Raw genomic sequence first — 24299 nt, 5'->3', positions numbered from 1 at the left:
TCAAACACACAATAATCATAACAACTTGCATACTTCATAACATTAACATATTTTTTCCTGGCCTTGGATTACTTGTACTTTACTTCAGTATTTCCATTTTATGCTACTTTATGCTTCTACTCCACTTTATTCAGCTACTGTTAATTACTTTCAAGATTTTACATTAAAACATATGATAAAAAACTCTTAATAAGTTGAGTTAAAAAATCCGTCTGTCCAACAAACCAGGTGGTTAAAATGTTATCATGATGAACTGACTTGCATTTTTATGACAATTCATTCATTGCATGCACTTCACAAAACAACAGTATCGTGCTTTGATTGTCTGAAGGTTGTGCTGCAGTAATTTGTATACAGGAAAATGATGTATGAAATATATCAGAGGGGTGTTTAAACCTGAAATACGCGCCTTTGCTATCTGGATTTCTTCCATACCTGACACTGGTGCTGCATTTTCTTCGTGGGCCTTCCCACTATGTAGATATGGGACGGCGGCAGGCTGACAGAGGTGTACACAGAGATGTCCTTGGTTGAGCCGTAGGCTGCGAAGATCCTCATATGGGCCTGATCAGAGAGGGAGGTCAGCTTTCAGACACTTCAAAGGATTTTATCCTAATGTCGCCTGAAACTAACGTCGACCTCCCTTACCTCGCCGATGAGGGATTTGAGGAAGTTGGCCTTGTGTCTGAGCGGGTCGTGAACCAGCCCGTCGCAGAAGGAGACGATGCCATGAGGGAAGTTATGCTGCGAGAGCCAAGCCACCACGCGCTGCTTCTGCATGTCAGGACGACCCGTTACATAAACTATCATGTAGCCCAAATCCTGCCAGTACCTGCACACAAAGAATGAAAAGAAAGAATAGAGATATTTAAGATTTGAAGCTAAAAAAAAAACAGAAAGTAGAGGAGAAATAAAACTAGATGTTCTGTTACAACAGCAGGAATAATTACAGCAAGCAAAACATGTTAATGTTCATATAAACACCTGATTGTTGTTTTAAGAAAGACTTGAAAAATTGTGAACCCATCCATCAACCTGTATTTTCATTCATTTTGTCAGACAATCGTCATAAAATAACTATTTTATCTGCAGTACAACATTTAGGTAATGACTGCTGGTTAGCACTTAGCATTTATGAGCTTTTATGATCAAATTTCACTTCTGATGTCTAACAAGAAAGACACAAAAACACAGGAGGAGACTGAGAGAAGCCCACCTCCATCCCTCCTTCTCTCTTTCTCACACATACAAATAGTTTTGCTGTATATATGATGACACAAAGTCAGTAACAAATGCAAACCAATCCTGCAAAAATAGTCCCAGCATGCAAAGACAGTGGAGTGTGGAAAAGATGCAATAATCACATGAAATTTCTACAATTTGTGGCTTTAATAAACAAACTGATAGCATTTCATGACACAGTTCACTGTATAATTAAGTTACCCAGATAACTTGCAGAATAAACATTGGTTGCTCTTTGTTTTCCAAATGCATTTACTTTAATCCTTTATACTTAAAACAGCTTTCAGATCCATTCAGATCATCATATTCACTCAGACACACTCGACAACCTTTTTTTTTTTATGTGCCGAGAGTCTTTAAAGAAATTGCTAGATGTGCTTTTATGTTTAAAGCACCATCAGATTGGAATAATTTGCCTAACTGACTCAGACAGAGTTCTTTCAAGACATCAAGACTTCTTTGCTTGTTTACTTTAAATCTACTTGTTCTTGTTTTTGGTTGTATTTACCATCAGTTTAGTTTATAAGTAGATTCGGTACTTTGACATAATATTATTTGATCTCAATGGTCCATCTCAAGGGGTTTATCCTCTTAATGAAATTTAAATAAATAAAGCTACAGTCAGTGCCGGGTATCGCTCTTACCTCACCACATCCACAGCTCCAGCTCGAACTTTTGGGTCGCTGCCCATGATGGACACGCTGGCGGCAAATGACCCGTCGATACTGAACACAACAAACTCAGTCCCTCGTGGTACAATGGTTAGATAGCTGTCTGCAAATGTGTGATCACCCCTGCAGAGAGAGAAGGGAAAGAGAAGGAATTACGAAAGGAGCAGATGTGAAAGTTAAACATGCATTTTTTATAGAAGTATGATAATAAAATAAAAGGCAATGAAATAACAATGACTTAGCATACCTGACCACCATTTTGACAGGATACACCCCGATACCCAGCTTTTTGCTCTCAGGGATTACATAAGAGACACGTCCACTGCTGTTGGTGAGCTCTGTGTTAAAGTACACCCACTCTCCAGAGGGAGGCTGGGTCATGATGTGGATGTCAATCTGCAAGAAACATCAAGGAAGATCTTTTTTTAACATGACACTCTACTGTGCGACCTTGCGATGGCACAGATGGTGACATGATTACATAACTCTCTCACTTTATATCTTATATTTTTGGTATGTCGCAGCTGGACGTGTCATTACCTTCTCTCCAGTAAGGGTGACCATGTCCAGAGGGCCGTACATGAAACGTCCGGTCACCATCTGGGCGCCGTCCTCCGTGAACACGGCGTCATTCACACGGTGGTTAGCTGTCACATTCTGACACCCACAGGAAGATCAAACAGGAAATCAGAACACAGTCCTCCTGGTTTCAGTCGTTGTCATTTCACATTTACATTTCTGATAATAAAGAGTAGTTCAACATTTTGGAAAATATGCTTCCACTTAATGAAACAGAAATGCCTGAAAACCAATCAAACATGGATGTCAGCCAAAGTCTGTCGTTCAGTGTAAATACACCCAAATGAAACAGTCACATGACCAACTCAATTATCATAAAACCTTCCTGAGTTGTCCGACAAACGCTCGCAAGTCTTTGACATGGGACTTTAATGCTTCCCATCCATCATACATAGCATGAAAGCGGCTTTAGTGTGTATTAAAACCAAAGTGTAAAGACAACAATTAACCATTTTACAGGCGGTTATGTGTTGAACTATTTCTTGGCTGTGAGCGAGGATGCTAGACTTCATCCTCATTACCTGAGGTCTTTCCTTCCTCCTCAGACATCTTCCTCTTTTATATACTCTGAAATTAAACTATAAATCCCCAGTTGTATTATAACAGGTACCAATAAAACACTTAGTGGCTCCTACTGGTACCTAAATTTATGCACAGTGGAGGAAATCAAGAAAATGGAGAACAGAGCCAATTCAATTTGAAAGGAGAAATAAATGATACTGTAAATATTATGGAAATTTCCCTTTCTTTACCTCATTGTACTCCTGCAGTTTTGTTGTTTTCACTCTCCCACAAAAATCCACAGCAGACATTTTGACATGTCAACGCAGTAAAATACAGGTGCAATTAATAATGTTAATGATGACTGAATCCCATATAGTTTTTCTAAATCCATGATCCTGGTGTCGTGCAAGATGGCTCACCAGTACGGCTTCTTTGGACACTTGAATGGAACTGAGCCATCGTTTTTCCTGCTACGACAAGTCAAAATGTCTGCTGTGAAAAAACCCTCTATTAGTGAGCTGATTAGTTGTAACCACTGGACAGAACCAGGTGAGTTGTTTACCCCTGCTTCCAGTCTTTATGCTAAGCTAAGCTCATCAGATACCTGCAGTGGCTTCATATTTACTGTATGAATATGAGAATGGTATCAATCTTCTCATTTAACTCTCCATCAGAAAGCAAATCAGCATTTTTTAAGTTCAGTGATTCGTCCATATTTGCAAAATAAGTATTATGGACAAAATGAAAAGATGTAAATCTTTAAAAAGTTAAAAAAGTTCAGTTTGCAGTTAAATGCAAAGAGAGCTCTTACCCTAATTTTAACATGAGTCCTCTTGCGGAGCCACTTCTCTCGAGGTTTGGACGGAGTGAATTCAGACACTTCTTTACCATCCAGCTCCAAAATACTGGAGTTCTCATGTCTCATCACCTAGGAAAGAAAATTAGTTTAAAGAACTTCTCAGACTCTATGACGTCTACTGTGTCCATGTCTCATACTTAAGTAGTACTAAATAGTTACTGTCAGTCATCCTGATCTTCTTGAAGTGACTTGAAAAGGACACTTCTGCTTGTCTCAGCTCTCCACAGTTCAGCCAAAGCTAATACTGTATGATGCTACAGCAGTCTGCCATTACGAAGTAGTTAATTCAAAGTTTTAGAGTTTTAATTTAAAGTACTTACTCAAGTAAGCACTTCCTCTACTTGCTTTCTTGGCATCCATCTGTTGTAATTCTTCATCCGCATATTCTGGTTCATTATAGCAATGAAGATAAATGTACGTTCTTAAAAAAAAAAACCCATTAAAATGAATGATATATTGCTGTCGCATCATGTTTGGCTGGACTGTGGAGTACTTTGTTTCACTCAACAAGGTTTATGAGTTTGTCCTCCATTTACTGCGCCGAACTCTACATTGCAGCTAGAGATGATGTTCAGTATATGAAGAAAAGAATGGACATCTGTGACAATGAACTCTACTTAAAAACTACATAAATGGGTAGAAAATGGATATAGGTGACAGAAATTCCAAACAATTACTTATTATAGAAGCCAATATAGCTGCAGAACTCAAACAAGACTAAGCGTTTACAGCTTGCTAGCAGCTCTGTGAGGCTACACAAGCTAACATCAGCATGCTAATGCTGACAGTGCTAACATGTTTGGCTGGACTGTGGAGTACTTTGTTTCACTCAACAAGGTTTATGAGTTTGTCCTCCATTTACTGTGCCGAACTCTACATTGCAGCTAGAGATGATGTTCAGTATATGAAGAACAGAATGGACATCTGTGACAATGAACTCTACTTAAAAACTACATAAATGGGTAGAAAATGAATATAGATGACAGAAATTCCAAATAATTACTTATTAAAGAAGCCAATATAGCTGCAGAACTCAAACAAGTCTAAGAGTTTACAGCTTGCTAGCAACTCTGTGAGGCTACACAAGCTAACATCAGCATGCTAACACCGACAGTGCTAATATGTTTGCATATTTAGTAGTTTTAATGTTCACCATCTTAGTTCAGCATGATAGCATGCTAACATTTGGTAATTAGCACTAAACACAAAGTACAGCTGAGGCTAATGGGGATGTCATTTTGCAGGTGTTTGGTCGGACAGACTTTTTAACAGCTGTGTTTACAAGTCACAGTCAGTCCTCATTTCAATTTTCTTCCTGTTGAACATAAATCAAAACTTTCTTGAATCATCAACCATGCGAGTAAAATGGCAGGAACCATCCAGTCACTATCAGATCACAACACCCAGGCAGTAAAACAACCACATGGGACCCTTCATATCCCTTCTTTAACTCATCCCAGCTCCTCCCATCAGGCCGACGTTATAAAATTACTCTGGCCAGGACAAAAATATTTAAAAATTATTACCAAATGCCAATAATAGGATAAATAAGCTACGAAGGAATTAGTACTCTAACATTTGCACATATCTGCACTTTACAGTCAAACTGTTACTAACTCTATGTGTAAATGCATATGTATATATTTCTCTTTTAATGCTATGTTTTTGCTCTGATTCTGTAAACCAGAGTAACATTTTGCATGAATGTCTCTACTAAATTTCATGGCAACGCATCAAACAGTTGTTGAGACATTTCACTAAAAACCACAAATGTAAACCTCATGTGGGAGGTACAGGCAAAGTCAGAGGATCACCAAAGTCAGAGGGCTTCATGCTCTGGGGATCAGTAATGGCTTTACCCAATTTCATGGCAATCCATCAAATAGTCGTTGAGATACTTCAGTCTGGACCACCCAGGCGATATCCCCACCCCCACAACAAAGCAACACTGCTAGCATGGCTAATACAAACTCTTCCTTCAACAACATGAAACACTGATGTGATTACAGATGCAAAAACTCATCAAATTTCCAACTTTAAGATCAGAGGAAATTAAATTGATAGCAGTATTTTATGAACCTGTCTGAGTAGAAAAGAGACGACGTCTGTAGACTCCCAGTAGGAGGCATGGAAGAGATGAGGCAGAGCCACCGTGGGAAACGCTGTCAGGGCGTCAGGACAGTACAGGGCGTAGTCCATCCTCTTACTGCCCCACCACCGAGAAGCAACTACAGCCGGGAGACAACCAGGAAAAGATGGAAAAAACAAAAGATATAGTGAGATTAGGAGACAGTGCATCTGGTGCTTTGACCTTTGTTCGAGGCGTGGCGGAAAAAAGAGTCTAGAGCTGCAGGCAGCGATTAGTCGATTTATCGATTACTTGATCAAGTGAAATTAAACAATTTTAAAAACTGTTTAATCATCTTTTTTTCAAGCAAAAATACCAAATATCTCAAATGTGACGATTTGCCATATAGTGACAGTATATTGAATATCTTTACGTTTTAGACTCTTAGTTGAACAAAATTGCAAATTGAGGTCTATGAGAAACTGTTCATGCCATTTTTTCACAAGTTTTTAACATTTCACCCAGTAAACGATTAATCGAGAAAGTAATCATTAGTTGCAGCCCTAAAAAAAGTCCACTGCAGATTTACATTCTGCTCATTTACAGATGAAGGAGTTCAGGATTATCATACATTACAGTGGAGGAACGTTGATACGAAGATAGAGCAGTTTCAAGGGTTTTCATTAGGAAACATTAGACGATGATGAGCTGTAAAGAGGTTAGAAACGCAAACTCGCAACAGACAACAACAGCTCAGACTCCGTAAGAACCTTTTAGTTGTACATCTTGTTAGGGACAGATAGATAGGTCTAAGCATAGACATAGTTCTCATGAAACTGAGCTGAGGAGAGGTCGCACAAGAAGGATTACGGGTCTGTTGTTGTAATTTTTGGAAACAGGGTTACTGAGGAGGACTATAAGTAACACTTTATAATGCAGCCTGAGATTTACAGTGCCAATAAAATACTTACTTTACTTATTTAAACATAATTACAATGGAAGGAAACAAGGCTATGGGGAGCAAAAGAACAACCACAAGGCATTTTGGAGGGTTGGAGAAATAAATTATAGTACATTTGTGTAGTAATTTATTGTGTTTATTATAGTATTTTTTATTTTTTATAGTATTTTCAAGAATACTTGGTACCTGCCAGGAAACAAAGATATGTGATAATGTATTTCAATGTATTTACAGTATCACCATAGTCTTGATTTCTTCCATTGCTACCAGTAGGAGCCACTAAGTATTTTATTGGTACCTGTTATATGCACTGAAATTAAACTATAAATCTCTGGCTGTATTATAAGTTGTAACCAGACTATCTGAGAGAGGAAGGAAGGAAAGAGCTCAGGTAATGAGGATGAAGTCTAGCATCCTTCCCTCATGTCCTCTTACTACAGCTCCCAGGGTACCTTGCTCTATGTTCTTCAGCACCCGGGGTGAAGGGGGGACAGAGCTGATGTCAGTGATGTCAGAGGCGACATCGGTGAGATCAGAGGTGACATCGGTGAGATCAGAGCTCATGTCAGAGCTCAGGTCTGAGTTCTGCTCAGACTCCACACCGTTGAGTCTCAGGAACACCTGACGGATGGACCTTTTCTTGCGCAATCGGGGGGACGGGCTCCGAGCGGCAAATTTATTGTAGGGTAGAGGCAGCTGGGACAGCAGACTGGACCTTTTAGTCTGGGTGACTTCATGTTTGTGTGCTGAGGGGATGTTTGAAGGGAGGAAATAAGAACGTCAACATGTAAACATCAGCTACCAGCTCGTAAGACCGAAACATGGGAGGTTTGACGTCAACTTACTCGTGGCGATGTTGGAGGCGGTGTAAGAGTCGGCTAAGCCTGACACCTGGCTGGCTATGCTGGCCTCGCTGGCCCTGCGGTTGCAACGAAGGTGAGGGACTCCTGGTGACGTGGATGCCGGGTACGGGCCGTCAACAAAAATATGAGAGTGAAGACTATCCGCTACAGAGGTAAAAAAACCAGGAGAGAGGAGTTAGAGTCATGTTCTTCACTGCAAAGATGAGCAAGCAGATGATGAATTAATGATTATGAATGAATGCAGTGGTTCCCGGGGTGCCGTGAGGACAAGCAAAGTGTGCCGCAAGATTTGTTCACTACTGTACATTTTACGGCCTAAAAATAAGGTGGAAATTCACATGAACTACATTTTAATATTGTGTTTTCAGACACATCAATGTGCAGAAAATATGCAATAAGTATCAAAATCACTGTGTTAAAAGCTTTGCTAAATATGTCACAGCTAAGGTCGCTGACATGACAGCTCAAGTGTGCCTGTTGTCATGGTAACGCAACACTCTTTCTGGCCTGAGTTTCTCAGGTTCACAGCAGTCAGACTCTCTGTACATAAAAATCAGAGTCGTGCTGATACATGTCAGCCCTCAGCACAGCATGACGGGCGAATCTGAGCCGGTCAAATAACTAAAATCAGACAAACAAAAAGGAAAAGCTCTCTGTACAAAGCTCACAAGTTTTTATTAATGCAAAGTTTCAACCTGCAAGGTCTTCATCAGGACTTTTTTGCTTTACAAATTTAACACCTTTTAATTGTTTTTATGTCTTTTTACTTGTGTTGCTTTTATATTCTTTTATGCTCTATGTAAAGCACTTTGAATTGCCTTGTTGTTGAAATGTGCTATACAAATAAACTTGCCTTGCCTTAAATTTTGAGACAAAACTCCTCTTTAGCCAAAAAAGGACGTCTTTCTTTAATTCTGAATGATTTAGAATAGGCCAACAAGTTTCATATTAATGTTTGTTATCATAAGTTACATCAGTGTTGTTTGTTCTGTTAGTTTGGTCAAATGAATTTGTATAAATTAATATGAATAGTGCAATTTTTAGCTGAGAAGTGTGCATGTGTATACGTGTCATGTGGATGGGAATTAATTAAATAGTGATTTAAGCAAAAACTTTATTACAATTTGGATCTTACTTTTGTAGTTTTGGCATCATTGGTGCCAAAACTAAATCTACAACCATCAGTGGTCATAATAACACTGTACTAGTAATTTCTGAGATCTGGGAACATGGCACATACAGATACAGTGACGTCCAACAGTGTAAGAAACACCAACAGTCAGACGATCAGATATGTTGTAAACCAACAGTTTAGCAAAATGATCTAAACCACTTTATTTGGAGGTACAAGTGAGCACACCCAAAAATATATTAATAATCCTTCACTATACAGGAAAACTGTGCTCAACCACAGCAAGTAAATTGTCATCTGAACCACAAAACTGCAACAGTTTTGGAATTATTTTACTGTTAACCTTCGTTTTCTTTTCCAAATAACTTGGGAGTTGTTTAAAACTTCAAAAATCAAATTATCTAACAGCACATTTCTTGCCCCGTCTGACTTCTTTTACAGATATTGTCACCGTGTTCCCACATCTCAGCCGTTAACATGGTGAATAAAATGCTATCACAACCGATACAGATGACAGCCGAAGCTACATAAATAAGACCCAAGCTGTAATAAAAGAGAATTTCCCTTTTAAAAAATAATCAAAGCCTGCATCAGAAAAACAAATAACAGCGCGACAGAAGAGATAAAGAGAGCAACAGTAGTGACAGACTGTGACCGGCGAGACAAAGCCAACAGATACACACTCTCAGCGTGAGGCTGCGAGGTCTGCCAGTTGAGGACGGGCACAGGGATGGACGTCTCACTGATGGTGCTTTCCTGGAGGCGGTGGGACGCTGCACCGCCTGTCTCCATCAGAAGCTGAGGGTTACTCTGCACGGTCTCAACTACAAGAAAAGGCACAAAAGCTGGATGACACACAAGCAACAAAGGCAGTGAAATACCTCGTGACGTATGTGTGAGCGTCGACTCACCCAGGAGAGCTGAGTGTCCATCGCCCAGAGGAAAGCGCTGGTAGCGGGGGACGCTAAAAGGAGGCAGCAGGTGGAACCTCTTGTCCAGGAGAGGCTCGAGGCGGGAGGCCGAGGGGTCGGCTGGATGAAACAGGTTGTAAACCTGCTGACAGGCCGGACGGAGAGCGGACACTGGACACAGGAGAGAAACACCGCGCAATAAGAGATGTAGAACGTTTAAGGTCTGTCGCATCAGTAACCGCACCCAACAGTGATGTCACAGTGTACTGACACGCCCTGGAGTACACCTCCTCATCACAGCAGCAAAGTGAGACGTTAAAACCACTGGAGGTGAAGAAAAGCAGCTGCTGTTACTGTAAGTTCACCTTTAACAACAAAACAAAAAAGTGCTGTAATTATCAAGTCATAGGAACTGACAATTACCTCATTAATTGGACAGTTTTGGTGATGTCATCGTCACCTTTTAAGTTGATATGTTGAACTTGTTAGCAAACAGTTGCTTATTTCCACATCCAGCAGTTATGGAGCAACGTAACGGAGTCGTGTTTCTGTCCACCTGGTGAATGTAAGTCCAATATTCACTCTCTTTTTGCTCTGTTTTTGTCCTCCACCAACTCCTGAGGGAAATATCTGGCTCTTTAGCTGCTAAATGCTCCACTATGTTCACCAGCTAGTCTACAGCTAACTGTGACTGTTTGCTATTTGGTGCTGAGCAGGTAGTGTACAGTGGCTTTTTAGAGCTTTTACTCTGAAAACAGCTGCCAAAAACAACGCTATGAGAGCGCTGAGAGTGAACCAAAACGGTAAAGTTGCAGCCGGACAGATAAACAATGAGCTGAAACTCACTATAAAGCTCCATAAAGCCGAGAGGAGCTGCAGAGTCACTGATAATTCTCCGTAGGTTCATCACTACGAGCGAAAACCAACACATTACACACTGACAGCTCAGACATTGTTATTATAAAATTTCCATTATAGCTGCCTCGCAGGGCTAAATTTATGAAACCACTTTAGTGAGGAACAGAAAATGTGTACAACACTTTGCAAGTTTAATAAAAAAAAGTTTTAAAATTATTTATTGAAGAAATATAAAACTGTCTGTGACTTTTGAGAGTCGGCATGAGAAGCTGCTGCTTCAACTTAAACCTTCTCAGTCTGTAAGAAAAAAGCTTTGTGTTGTTTTGTTTTCTTCTTCAATCGATCAAAAATAATGATTCAGCAAGAAATAATTTGGCTGAGAAACTAAGACATGAAAAGATAAACTTTTAATATTTTTGGAAGAACTATAGTCATATTTAATTGGAAAGGATTCCAGATGTTAACCTCACAGCTGCAGTTCAGTAACTTTTCTCCTTTAAACCCCAAATGACACACAATTAAATCAGATATGTGCGTGTGCGTGAGCTCAGTCCTCCGTCACTTCTTCTCTCATGTTGTCTTTCGCTCTCAAATGTTGCAGCCAAAACTTTTTCAGCCTTTTGAGATCAGAAACATGACCTCTGACCCCTGACACCTGCTTTCCAGCTGCTGGAGACATTCACCCCACACAGGAAGAAACATCAGAGGCTACAAATAACCACTTCCTGCTTATCTGGCAAAAGGAAAAAGACTTAAACTCGCAGTATTATTGAGTACATGAGGAGCATCATGATAAATCAGAAGTAAACAAAAACAAAGACTCATATAAAGAGAGAAAACCTTCCTCACCGTCTAACGAGGGCACCACAGTCTTCCTCAGTGCGAGCACCAACCCCAGAGGAGATCCAAACAGGAAGAAGTCAGTCACCTCGAAGTCGAACTTTCCCAAGGAGCCTCCCTCCAGCATGGTGCTGTTGCTGGAGCGTCGTGATCCGGGCTCCCCGTGGAGCACGCTGGAGTGAAGACTGCTCAGAGAGGAAACATTCAAATATCAGCTGACGTCCGCGTGACGCGTTTTGTGACGTTTGTGTCCGTCTCTAACGTTAATGGATGATATTTCACCTGGACAGGAAGGCTTGGTGGTGTTTGATGGTGTCCAGCTCGTACGTGGAGGAGTCGCTGCGCTTGCGTGGAAGTTGCTTCTTGGGGTCGTCGGGCCCCGAGCAGCGAGGGATGTCGATGTTGCTGCGGCTGAGATGGCGGCTTCCTTCCAGGGTCGGCGAGGAAGGAGAGACGCTGTTTATGACGATACCCGGAGAGAGAAGGTCTGTGTCCTGAGAGACAGAGACAGGAGAGAGCGAAAAGATCCTCGTCAGGCTTTAAACACGTAGTTTAACGGTTACATTTACAGTTTTAAATATTTAGCCATGTCACCTAAAAACATGGCTGTGGTCCAGACTGAAATATCTAAACAAATATTGTATGGATCGCCATGAAATTTGGTACAGTTTTCACATATAAAGTGAAATATCTTAACCCTCCTGTTGTCCTCGGGTCAATTTTGACCCGGGAGGACAACAGTATCCTGACTAAACTTTCACATAAACCAGTCTGCCGTAATCCATCAACATATTTTCCTCTGATTTCAACTATAGTTAAAATAGTTCATAATTTCTTAGTCAGGATACTGTTTTGAAACCATTTCAATTTTTTTGATGACTGCACATAATGATACCTGTTGTCCTCCCGGGTCAAAATTGACCCGAGGACAACAGGAGGGTTAAAGATCCGCTCCAAACATGTTTTAAGCATTTAGCCCAAAGTACAACCTCACAGAGCTGCTAGCATGGCTGTAAAGCTGTTTCCCACTTGCATGCTACATCCTCACTGTATACAGTGCTGTATATACATACTAATTAGGGCTGCAACTAACGATTATTTTGATTATCGATTAATCTGCCTATTTTTTTCTCGACTAATCGTTTTGCCTATAAAATTTCAGAAATTGCAGATGCCCTGTTTTGTCAGATCGAAAGTCAAAAATCCAAAGATATTCAGTTTTCTATCATGTTTGACACAGAAAAGCTTTAAATTCTCACATTTGAGAAGCTGCAACCACTGAATATTTGGCATTTTTGCTTAAAGAAAAATAACCAAAACGATTATTTGAAACTAGTTGCCGATTTATGTCCCGTCGATCCACTAATCAATTAATCAACTAATCATTGCAGCTTTAATACTAATTTTCATAACAGTATAGTTGTAGTATACAGTTTACAGGAAATCGACTTACTACATTGTTTTTATACTATCAGGAAATGATGTAATATGTGCAAAGGCAATTAGTAAAATGTTTCTTGTTTTCTGATGTTCTACTGATTCTGTTAATTTTGCCTCCATTTCCTTTCCTTCGCTCACTCACGCTCAAAAATCAACAGCTGTTTTTTAGCAGTTTTGTCACTTTTCCAGGATGAACTCACTTACAATCTCAAAACCTGCTCTGAATCACAGGGGCAGTGTGTGTTTGGGACGCAGCTTTAGTTTTGTTTGATGTCTCACAGAGTTGAGATTGATACCTGCACACTGATGGCGCTGCCTCGTCTGCTGCTGTTTTGGCTCTCTGACACCGTCACAGAGCTGCTGCACAGGGCGTCGAAGCCCAGGATGCCGCCGACACAGTCCCCGATGACACACACCTGCACCAGAGAGCAGATAATACACACATGGATACACACACATACATTAAAAGTCTCTTACACAACCTTCAGGTTACACACTGACCTGGCCGGAAAAAGATGCTCCCTCTAAAGACTTGATGAAGTCACTGTACACCTGATTGGCTCGCACGATGACGGTTGCCACGGCGTCTTGGTACTGCGGCGCGGAGGTAGCCAAAAGGGGCAGAGCGGCCAGTGGGATGTGGTCCTGACTGCTGGACAGGCAGCTCTCATCGTAGCTGTAGGGGCTCAGGCTGCAAAACCGAGAGGACACGTTATTATCTGTCTGTCTGTGTTTACACGTGACAATAACACGCTGAATACACGAGAGTATCGCTCACTTGGAGACGAGTGAGAAGGCGTCGACGCACACGGCGGGACAGGGGACCATCCGGATGGCGAGGCGGCCCAGCGCTGCGGGATAATGGACCCTCATCACAGTCTCAAAAGCCCCGCTCAGGGTGTTCACGTCTCCCTGCTTGTTGTTCTGCTCACCTGCAAACAAAGAAACAAACAAACAACAAGGGTCAAACAACAGTTTCAAGCAATGTGATCGATCAGAAGTTGCATTTATTGACATGTTGTGAATTTTAAATGGGTTGAAGAACACAAAAAACAAAATCTGGAGAAACTAAACTTGAATTTGTGTTGCAAAATGAGTTTTTTCTCTTCTTTCTGTTCCTGTTATTCGGTTTGGGAACCCTCGGATTTATATTGTGACACATTGAAAGGGTCCTGAGTGTTGAATCAATTAGTCGATTGGCAGAAAATTAACTGGCAACATTTTTGATAATAAAATGTAAAAATGTGCTTCTTAAATGTGAGGACTTCCTGCTTTTCTTTGTATTTTATTATAGTAAATTCAATATCTTTTCATTTTGGACAGAAAAAAACAAGACATTTGTAGATATAAACTGATCAGTAGATGAATCAATAATGAAAATAATCGTAAATTGCAGCCCTAGTAGAGCAATACGAGGGACTGCAGGGAATCAGCGGCTCACTCTGACTTTATCAGCGTTACTGAGAGCAGAAACACTTTAACGACACTGACGAAGAGACTGAAATGAATTCTGCATCGATGTGTCTGCCAGATAAAATCAAGTAATCGTTTAATTTATCATTTATCGAGGAAAAATACCAAATATTTACTGCTTCAAGCTTGTAAAATGACAGGATTTGCTGCTATTCTCTTCTTTATGTCAATTTAAATGACTGTTGGTCAAACAAAAAAGGCAATTTGATGATTTTACCACAAGCTGTCAGTCCCTGTGATAGGTGTTTTGTTTTTTTTTAACCACAGAATTGATCAATTCTGACTTTTGGGTCATTTTAAGTACTTGGCATGTATGAAATGTGACAGTATGAGGCTGCTGCTGTACCAGAACCGGTGTCCAAAATGTTTCCTCCATGCAAGACCAGAACGAGAACGTGAATCTTGGAGGGCTGAAGACACTGCTGAGACGAACAATCCTGCAGTTGAGAGGACAGAAAACACAGAGGAAGTGATGACAGACAACTAGACAACATTAGATTTGGTCTGATGTCCTCTTACATTTACATTTCTATTGTAAGCTCTATTTCTAAGACATCTAATGTCATTCTACTCTCTTCTGTAAGTAGGATTATGCACCATCTTTTGTCTCTACTGGCTTCTCAAACTTACATTTAGCTTTCTGGACAACCTGATGAGTTGAAGATGCCTTTGTCTTTTCGAGACACGGCGCTTTACACAAAGATCAAGAACACACACACACACACCCAAAAACAGTAATTATACAGACTCATACGGGGAGAATAAACTGTGAAAACCATTATTTTTCCACCTCTAGTGAAATAAAAATCAGCTGATGATTGCAGTGAAGAGGAGGATCCTAATTTCACTACGCTGGCAGGATGAGTGAAAGCTAATTTCGGAGGAGGAGTATTATCTACAAGCTATTTAATTAAGGGTGTTAGTGTGAGAAAGACAGGAATGAAATTAGAAAATAGTGAAGAAGCTTTACCTCCATCTGCGTCTCCTCATTACTCATCACAGCATACTCTCCGCCCGACTCCCGAAACAAAGTTTCTGTGAAAACATAAATCACTTATTCACTGATATTTAAAAGAAAGAAAAGATCCCATTTTTCATGTAGAAGAGTAAAGAATCTGATGTAAGCATAAAGAGACTTTGTTCTATTGAAAGCAAGGCCAAGAAATGCGTCATTTACTGATGTTTTTTAGATCATTTATTAGTTCATTAATCTTCTGGGTTGTCATGTCTTTTTAGCTCTTTAGTTTATCAGGAAGACCTACTTTTTTAATTCTGTACACACAACATCTATCACATGTCTGTCCGTCCTGTAAGAGGGATCTCTCCTCTGTTGCTCTTCCTGAGGTTTCTTCAGTTTTTCCCCACTAAAGGGTTTTTCTGGGGGGAGTTTTTATTCAAATGGAGGGTCTAAGGATAGAGGATATTGTATTCTGTGCAGATTGTAAAGTTCCTCGAGGCAAATTTGTGATGTGTGATATTGAGTTATATAAATAACAATTGACTTGGCGTGACTTTTTGTGTTTACAACCGAGTGCAAGCGTCTTCCAGGAGAGATTGTCTGAAAATGTGTGCTCAGTATTTAAAAGATTATCACAGCTCGCCTCTTTCAACCACGGCAGGATTTTCACTCCGTCTTCCAAGTGTAGCTGTTTGGAACAACTATAAACAGGACAGGATGCCAAGACTGTTCTGTATATTATGTATTAACAGCTATAAACACTTCCGACTAAACCCAACTCAGATACACACGGAGGGTCACCCACCTTGTGCTTCATCCACTTCTATTGTTTCTATTTTGTCCATCAGATCATTGGAGCTCCACTTGGTGATCTCCTTGGCAAAAATCTCCTCGTTATCAGAAAAGTCTTCTGCAAGACACACAGAAGACGTCTATCAGAAGAATCTAATCAGTCTCATAACACAGACCAGGCTACTGTTACTGCAAGAGGGATCAAACCTTTACTGTCACGGCCTCTAGATCAACGATTCCTGACCAGGTGGTATGTAGAAATATTGAGTATTGAAATGCAGTCAGCTGTCACACCTGAACATTGTGTGTTGCAATTGAAAGTGTGTGAAAACTACGAGCTACGAGCAGTTAGCTAAAAATAATATATTAACAGTTTAAATAGTAAGCTAGCAGTAATGGTCTAAAATTCAAATAGCTAAATCATGGGAAGGATGTTAGCTAAGTGCCTTTTATCCTTTATTTTTTGGTTTGTTTATTCATTAGAAACAAATTAAAAGTAATGGATACATGGTTTAAATATCCACCTGCTGACACCCGGACTGGTAGTAGCATGAATGCAAACGAACTAAACAATTACTTTTATATTCTTTAAAGTTTTAAAAGACATCCAGTTTAAAATATATCTGGAATATGACGGGTGTCACTGAAGGGGGACTCGAGTTCATCTGAAAAGGGCCGTCAGGGTTCGTCTGATAATAAAAGGTCTAGATAATAAATCATCTTCCCTCTAAGTGTTAGAAATCCAACCACGAATTGAAACTTGTACGTTCTGCCCCTGAGGCCATTTTTATTCTATCTGTATGCTTTAGTGTGTGTGTTACAAGAGTCAGTGCTCACTTTAAATCCAAGACAACAACTGAAACCTTCGTGTATAGCCTGTATGGACTAAGACCTAAATTTCAACAGGAACAGAAAGTGGATTTTACCGTGTGCATCAAAGAACTCATCGTCTGTGCTGTCTTCTGAGTCCCGGGCAATACTCTGCATCCTCCACTCTGAGATGCTCTGATGAGACGGACTACCTGTGCACACAAAACACAGGAGTTAGTCCTGGTTTTTCACCGTTATCACCAACTTTTCAGGATTATTCTTGATTTTAAGAATTATTCACATAATTCCAAGGTTATCTTTGACAATTTCCAGGGTTATTTCTGCCTTTTCAAAGTTATCCGTCACTTTTTAAAGACAGTCAAAGATTTTTTGGATTATTCAGGACTTTTCAGGACCAAGTTTTCTTGATTATTCTTAGCTTTGGATCCTTTAAGTTATTCTTGACTTTTTCCTGATTTTTCAGGACTATTACCTTTTTTCATGATTATCCTGACTTTTCACTATTATTCCCAACAATTTTGACATTATCGCTATCTTCTCAGAGTTATTCACGGGAAATTTAAACTAGAAGATAGTAAACCTAATTTAGTTGATATGTAGCATACAAGATAAAGGATGGCAAACATCTACAGTAACCTCTCATGGACAAAACCAGTGCTAGAGGCAGTGTGGTAAGAAAAGTGGTTGATCATTCTCATATTTTCTGGGCTTGTAATCATATTAGAAAGAGATCCTAAAGAGATAATAACAATATCAGACCTTTATCTTAAGACTAAGAAAAAAGCAATATGTAATATATTGTGCCAATAAAATGCAATCCATTGCATTTGTCATTGAAAGATGCAATTATTTCCCATGTCAACCAGCATATTTAGCTTCAATAAAACAAAATATGAAAGAAAAGTATCAGGAGGATGATGAGTCTTAACACAGGAGGAAATCATCACTAATGATCTCACTGATTCTGTATCAGGCGAAAAGCAAGTAAATGAGGTAAAAACCATCAAGTCCTCCTCACCTCCTCTCTTAGATGACCTGTTGGAGGATCGAGAAGATGTTGACCACTGCTTGGTGAGCTCCCCTCGAGTCTCCAGTGAATCTCCCAGCTTCGTTCCTCCTGCTTCTGCCTCCGCAGTGGATCCCACAGTCTCAGCTCCCTGCTCCTGGTCCTGGCTGACGGAAGAGCCGTTGGTCTCTGTTCCCCCCTCCTCACTGAGGCTGTACTGGGCCATCTTCTTAGCTAAAGCCAGCTGGGTCTCCAGCTCCAGCTGCCTGATGTCCTCAATGGTCAGTCCGTACCACTCGTCCTGCCAGCACCACGCCTGCCGGTGGGCTCGAACCATCACTTTACGCAGGCCTGGAAGGACAGCAGCAAGAGTCTATGTTAATAAACTTTATTATTTACAACACCTTGCAAACCAGAGACCAACAGCTTTGCATGAGGACATCTGAGTGAAATCAATTCCCAGTAGAGTAGGAAAACGAGAGACATCCACAGAGTGGAACAGATGAAAGAGCAGTGGGAGTTAACAGATAATTACAATAATTAATTTAGAATAGTTAAAAATAGCTTAACCATGTCATGTGATACTACTTAAATACACTTTAACCAACAAACATTACTGGGACCACTACCGAAAATTGCAGATGAACATTTAATATCCAGGAATTCACATTATAGACACTACCACTGACTATTCCTGTAACACACTGGCCACAACTTCTCACATTCACCATTTACAGTCCAGCCATATACTAGGTTTTGACCTTTTTAATTGCACATACGTGTAGATCAGAGTGTCATCCAGCTAATATGTTGTAGTGGAATCATGTAAAGTAAACACAGAACAACAGGGGACCAAGGACGGAGCCTTGGGGAACACCACAGGTCAGGGCGGTTTGGCATGTGCGTTTTAAACCAGTCTAATGCAGTATCCCTGATGCCCATTTGTCAATTTCACATGATCAGCTGTATCAAATGCTGATCAAAGATCAAGTAGAATTAAAGTTGAGCAATCACCATCATCAGCTGTTAGTAAAAGGTCATCAGTTGCTTAAATAGAAGCAGTTTGAGAGCTATGACGCAAATGGAAAACCAGATTGAAACTTTTCAAATATATAATAAGTATTCAGATGATAAAAATCAGCTTATCACTATAAAATTAATTAGCCTCCATATACGACTATCTTAAAAGCCTCCACATGTCAGTGATCAATGCCTAGACTACTGTAATCAGGTTCAAGGAACTGGTGCTATAAATAAAATGTCTCATGAAATGCTTTAAATGCACCAGCAGCCTATTGATGTATAATCTTAGCTTTCTAATATCAAATCTCTCTTTTCTCAGTGTTGTTCCAGATGTTTTGATCATCAAGCTCTGCAGATCCAACTTTACTGGCATGTAAATCTATTTTAGTGAGGAACAAAACACATTCCTGTGACATAAATCAGCCGACAGAGACATAACTTGAATGAACTAAAGGGCGATCTGCCAGTGGAGATTTTATTTTAATCAATATCTTCCCCTTGATGAACTAAACGAGCACCAGCTGGTTATAAAATCCACCAAGCAGATGAGAAACTAGCAATAAAAGCCACAATGAGCAAACAGAGAACATTATTGTATTAATATCCAGTGAAAGTAACCATTTGTACATCATTGAATTAAGCACGAAAGTGGAAATTGCTGAATGGATCATTAATAAAGCTTGTTAAAGATTCTACCTTATACAACCCAAAGACCATTGCTGGTATTTTAGAGTGGAAACCCACTAAATAACACCGTAAAAACAAAGGAAAAGTTCCACGAAAGCCTGCAAGTGGAAGTAACAGTAGTAGTAGCAGATGCAATGGGAGTGTCGAGAAGGGAAAAAACACATTTTATGGGTGAAGATCCGTTGATTAGACCGCCGAGTGGTGAGAATGCTATGAAGATAGAGCAGCTGCTGCTTCATTAGCCTGGAAGTAAAAGCTGTGAGGGAGTGAGCTGAGGGCTGAGAGAGTGTATAAACAGTCTTAGATCACAGCAATGAAACACAAACAGCCCGACACTGGCAGGAAATTAATCCAGTCTGCTCTGTTATCTCAGGGAGCCACACTTCTCTCTGCAGCTGCCGTTCAAACACTTTTTCTTTGCTTTCTCAGACAGCTACCTTTAGCATTTTATTTATTTACCTTGTTCATTTGGTTCTCGGTATCTTCCCCTATATCTCTCTCTCTCTCTGCTCCTCACCAAGAGACTTTCATTAATCAGTGGTTAATCTTTACAGAGATAAGGACTTTTGTTTTCTTATACCTGCTAGTTAGTCACTGTTTTATATTCATAAACACACAAACACACTTAAACACATGCAGGCACAAAGACATTTAACCCTGAAATATCCCTTTATAACTTTTCATGGTTATCTCTGATTCTTTAGGGTTATTCAACCATTTTCAAGGTTACCACCAACTTTTGAGGATGACTCATGACTAGTCAGGATGATTTCTGATTTATTGGGAATAAGGTTATTACTGACTTTTCAAAATCATTCCCACATGTTGTAAATCGAGAATAAGGATAAAAGATCATGGACAGAAATGAAAAGTCAAGAATTACCATAAAAGTAATTGATAACCCTTAAACTTTTGCTTTACTTTTCAGGATTATCCCCAAATTTCCATGGTTATCCCTGGCCTTTTAGAGGTATTCCTGACTTCAGGATCATTCCCAGTTTTTTTCAGGATTATTATTTATTATTCCCACATTTTTGAGTTGGGAAAAAGTCATGAATGAAAATGAAAAGTCACTGCCAAACCTGAAATTCGCAGCTTTTCAGGATGATTCCTGACTTTTTCTGTGTTATGTGTGACTGCTCAAGGCTATTCCTGATTTATCAGTATTATTCCCAACTGTTCAAGGTTATTACTGACTTTTCAAGATCATTCCCAACCTGTTCAGCGTTATCACTTACTTTTCAGGGTTATTCTCACATTTTGTGAATTAGATAAGTCAGGGATGAAAAGTAAGCGGTAACCTTGAAATTCCTGTATTTTCAGGATTATCCCCAAATTTTCATGGCTATCCTGGCTCTTTCAAAACTCTTCAAGGGTAATTAATGACTTTTTAGGATTATTCTTAAATTTTACGATTATTCCCAATTTTTTATGGCTGTTCTGACCTTTAAGGGCTATTTCTGACTTTTCATGGTTACTTTTGAGTGTTATCCTCACCTTTTCAATCATAGATGATTGAAAAGATTTTGGGAACAACCCTGATTTTTCAGGGTTGTTCCCATTTTTTTTGCATCTAATCCTGATTTTCCGAATAATTCCCAACTCATGATTGTCTCTGACTGTTAGAGTTATTCACCAATTTTCATGGTTTTCTTGACTTTAGTAATTATTATCAACTTTTTCAGGGTTACCACTGACATTTTAGGTTTATTCCCAAATGTTCCGTTATCCCTGACTTCTCCAGGTTTAGTCCCGGCTTTTCAGGATTATTACCATCTCTTCAGGATTGCTCTTGGAATTAAGGGTTACTCCCAAATCTTCAAGGTCATCTTTTCTTGGCTACCCCAAGCTTGTCAGGGTTATTTCTGCCTTTTCAAGGTTATCCTTAACTTTTTAAAGATTTCTCAATTTTTCAGGATTATTCCAGACTTTTCTGGACCAAATTTTCTTGGTTATCCGTAGTTTTAGCCCTTTTCGGGATCATTCCCATCTTTTTCAGGATTATGGATTCAGTTATTCACAAATTTCACAATTATCTCTCAATTTTCTGGATTATTCCCAACTTTTTCCCAACTTTTTAGGACCAACTGTTCAAGGTTATTACTGACTTAAAGTCTGAACTCTAAGACTTCACTCGCAGATAAAGAGGAAGAGAAACATAGATGTTGTGTGTCGCCACCTGCTATACTTACCCACGTCGTGTATGAAGCGTTCGATCTTGGACTGCATGCCCCAGTATCTGAACTCCACTTTGCAGAGCTTGTAGGCACACATGACGGGGTTCTGACCAGGATTCTGGTTGATCTCCTCAATCCAGTCCTCTGACAACGGACCCCGTTTGGTCTTGATGGACTGATACAGTTTAGGGTCTTCTTCCACCAGGTACTCATGAGGAGGGATGTAGTCCTTCACGATGTCTATAGGGTCTACATACACACAAAATTCACAAATCACAAAAATTGCTAAATTGATCTGAACAGCAGGTGTCAGCAGGACAGATGTCACGACGTCCTCGCTGAACACCTGCCTCAAGAGGTGTGTGTGTGTGTGTGTGTGTGAGCTCGTGTGTGTGTTTTATGTAATCACACTCTGCAGGGAATGAGTCTGGACCAGACTGCAAACATTTTTCCAGCACCCCAATGAATTTTAGTATTCAAAGCCTGAACACAAGCTCCCACACTCCACAGTCTGCATCACACTGTCTGAGTTTTCACTGCAAATAACAGTGTGTATCTTCGATTCCTCATGGTGATTATGAGGAGCTGACAACCAGCCAACAGGCACAAATTTAAGAGTCCACCCCGAGATAGTAGAGAGAGTGGCAGACTTACCGACAGTCCTCAGTCTCTTTTCAGCAGAGGACATATTGAAGACATCCCCTTGATTTCCAGTATCTGGTTTATAATACGTCTCAATGTCTATAGAGAATTTCTCCACAAATGGGCATGTATACCTGAGAGACAAAACAGAAACAGTGGTTTAGATGTAGGGATACGTGTCTCTGACGCACCGTCCTTCCATCACTTTGGCAGATTAAGGCAAAAATTGCCCTCTAAATGGAAAAGTAATACATCAATTTGGGACGATTTGGTCCATTGGTCAGCATACCTCTTGAGTGATGTAAACACCAAAGTCATCTATGTGTTGCTTGTAAATAACCGACAATAACCTTGTTGAGAAATCTAGAGGTTTGAAAATTAAAACTGACACCAGCTCTAAAGCTAAATGACATCAATTACTCAACCTCTATAACCTCAAACGCCAAACAAAAACTATTCTGACATCCTTCACAGAGAGCAGAGCAAAATGCATGTTACAAAAAATGGTTATACTCTTTACGTGAGTTTCCTAACTGTAAAACATTTAAGTGGTCAACATTGTAAACATTAGCTGCTAATCATCTGCACGTTAGCATCCTAATGTTAGCATTTAGCTCAAAGCATCACTATGCCCAAGTATAACCTTACAGAGCTGCCAGCATGGCTGTTGACTCTTGTTAATTGTTAAAAAAAAAAAAACTTGGCAACACTAGCTGACTTACTGGAAGAGTCTGGTCTTTGTTTAACCAACCAGCACAGAGTGTTTCATCAGAAAAATAACTTTCTTTTGACGCTAAGACAGAAAGACTTTTCCACCCTGCATCACTGAGGAGTTACTACCTGATAGGATAGGCCTAATTATAATTTTTGGGTGAAATAATCTTTAAATGATTAATGGACTCCATTTATATAGCGTTTTTCTAGTCTACCGACCACTCAAAGTGCTTTACAACCAAGCTGCAACCTCTGGGGCTGTAAAATGAAGCCAATGCGGAAGTGCCAAAAACCGCAGTTCCTTGAATGGCCACTTGAGGCTCCAAAAGCGAGTCAATCCCCATAGACCCCCATGTTAAAATGCCCAACTTTACAGCAGAAATAAACATGTTTACAGCCTGGTACAAAAAACGGTTTTGGTCTCTGTAGCTAATTTCCTCTTTCATGACAACTGTATGGGGGGTGAATTTTTTTATAACTCGCCCGTTTAAATTATATTAAACCGTAAAGTTATGCATAATGAGGGACATGGCTGCTTTGAGTGACAGGTCCGCCATCCGCTAGGTGGCTTGTTTCAGCCATTCGGCCCGCCTCTTTGCCCATTTTTGATTGGCTGGGAGTTAGGCAGCGTCACGCACTGCCAAGATGGCGACGGCCGGAGCGGCTCACTTTGAGCTTCAAAACCACTCTTCAGAAACCAACGGGTGACGTCACGGTAAATACATGCATATTTTTATTCAGTCTATGTTTACAACACATGCCGACATTCACCCATCACACACATATTCATACACTGATGGCACAGCAATCGGGAGCAATTTGGGGTTCAGTATCTTGCTCAGGGACACTTCGGCCTGCAAACTGGAGGACTTTGTGATAAGTGGATGATCCATTCTGAGCCACAGCTGCCCCCAGTATAAGGAGTATTACTACTAACAGTTTATAAAGGCACTGCATAGAGCATTTTAGCTAGAGCCAATCATCATTAATGTTAGTAATTCCACTTGTGCTTTTCCAGCTTTGAGTCAAAATCTCTGCTGTGAAAAGTGTCAATGGAGGAGCTACACA

General features: G+C 40.1%; 1 protein-coding gene across 3 annotated transcripts in view; it reads right to left on the bottom strand.

Annotated features, from left to right (window-relative positions):
- Positions 1–24299, bottom strand: part of LOC137170659 (membrane-associated phosphatidylinositol transfer protein 2-like) — a 68059-nt gene that overhangs the window by 8051 nt on the left and 35709 nt on the right. Inside the window, exons 1-24 of one of the 3 annotated variants that reach the window (XM_067574175.1) lie at positions 23240–23711; positions 22530–22651; positions 21891–22124; positions 18001–18339; positions 17078–17173; positions 16165–16269; positions 15372–15436; positions 14748–14838; positions 13707–13860; positions 13430–13619; positions 13225–13344; positions 11771–11982; positions 11498–11673; positions 9791–9961; positions 9563–9703; positions 7730–7891; positions 7337–7630; positions 5935–6083; positions 3808–3924; positions 2454–2570; positions 2161–2309; positions 1887–2036; positions 649–832; positions 436–564 (exon numbers count right to left, since the gene is read on the bottom strand). In XM_067574175.1, coding sequence (XP_067430276.1) covers positions 436–564; positions 649–832; positions 1887–2036; positions 2161–2309; positions 2454–2570; positions 3808–3924; positions 5935–6083; positions 7337–7630; positions 7730–7891; positions 9563–9703; positions 9791–9961; positions 11498–11673; positions 11771–11982; positions 13225–13344; positions 13430–13619; positions 13707–13860; positions 14748–14838; positions 15372–15436; positions 16165–16269; positions 17078–17173; positions 18001–18339; positions 21891–22124; positions 22530–22563 — 3579 coding nt within the window. In that variant the 5' untranslated portion in view covers positions 22564–22651; positions 23240–23711. Of the gene's footprint in view, positions 1–435; positions 565–648; positions 833–1886; positions 2037–2160; positions 2310–2453; positions 2571–3807; positions 3925–5934; positions 6084–7336; positions 7631–7729; positions 7892–9562; positions 9704–9790; positions 9962–11497; positions 11674–11770; positions 11983–13224; positions 13345–13429; positions 13620–13706; positions 13861–14747; positions 14839–15371; positions 15437–16164; positions 16270–17077; positions 17174–18000; positions 18340–21890; positions 22125–22529; positions 22652–23239; positions 23712–24299 lie in introns of those variants that run through there. The other 2 variants (XM_067574173.1, XM_067574174.1) reach the window with 2 other exon arrangements.

The sequence above is a fragment of the Thunnus thynnus genome, chromosome 19 (assembly GCF_963924715.1).
Source record: "Thunnus thynnus chromosome 19, fThuThy2.1, whole genome shotgun sequence".
Taxonomy (NCBI): Eukaryota; Metazoa; Chordata; class Actinopteri; order Scombriformes; family Scombridae; genus Thunnus; species Thunnus thynnus.
This window is presented reverse-complemented; position numbering and strand designations above follow the sequence as displayed.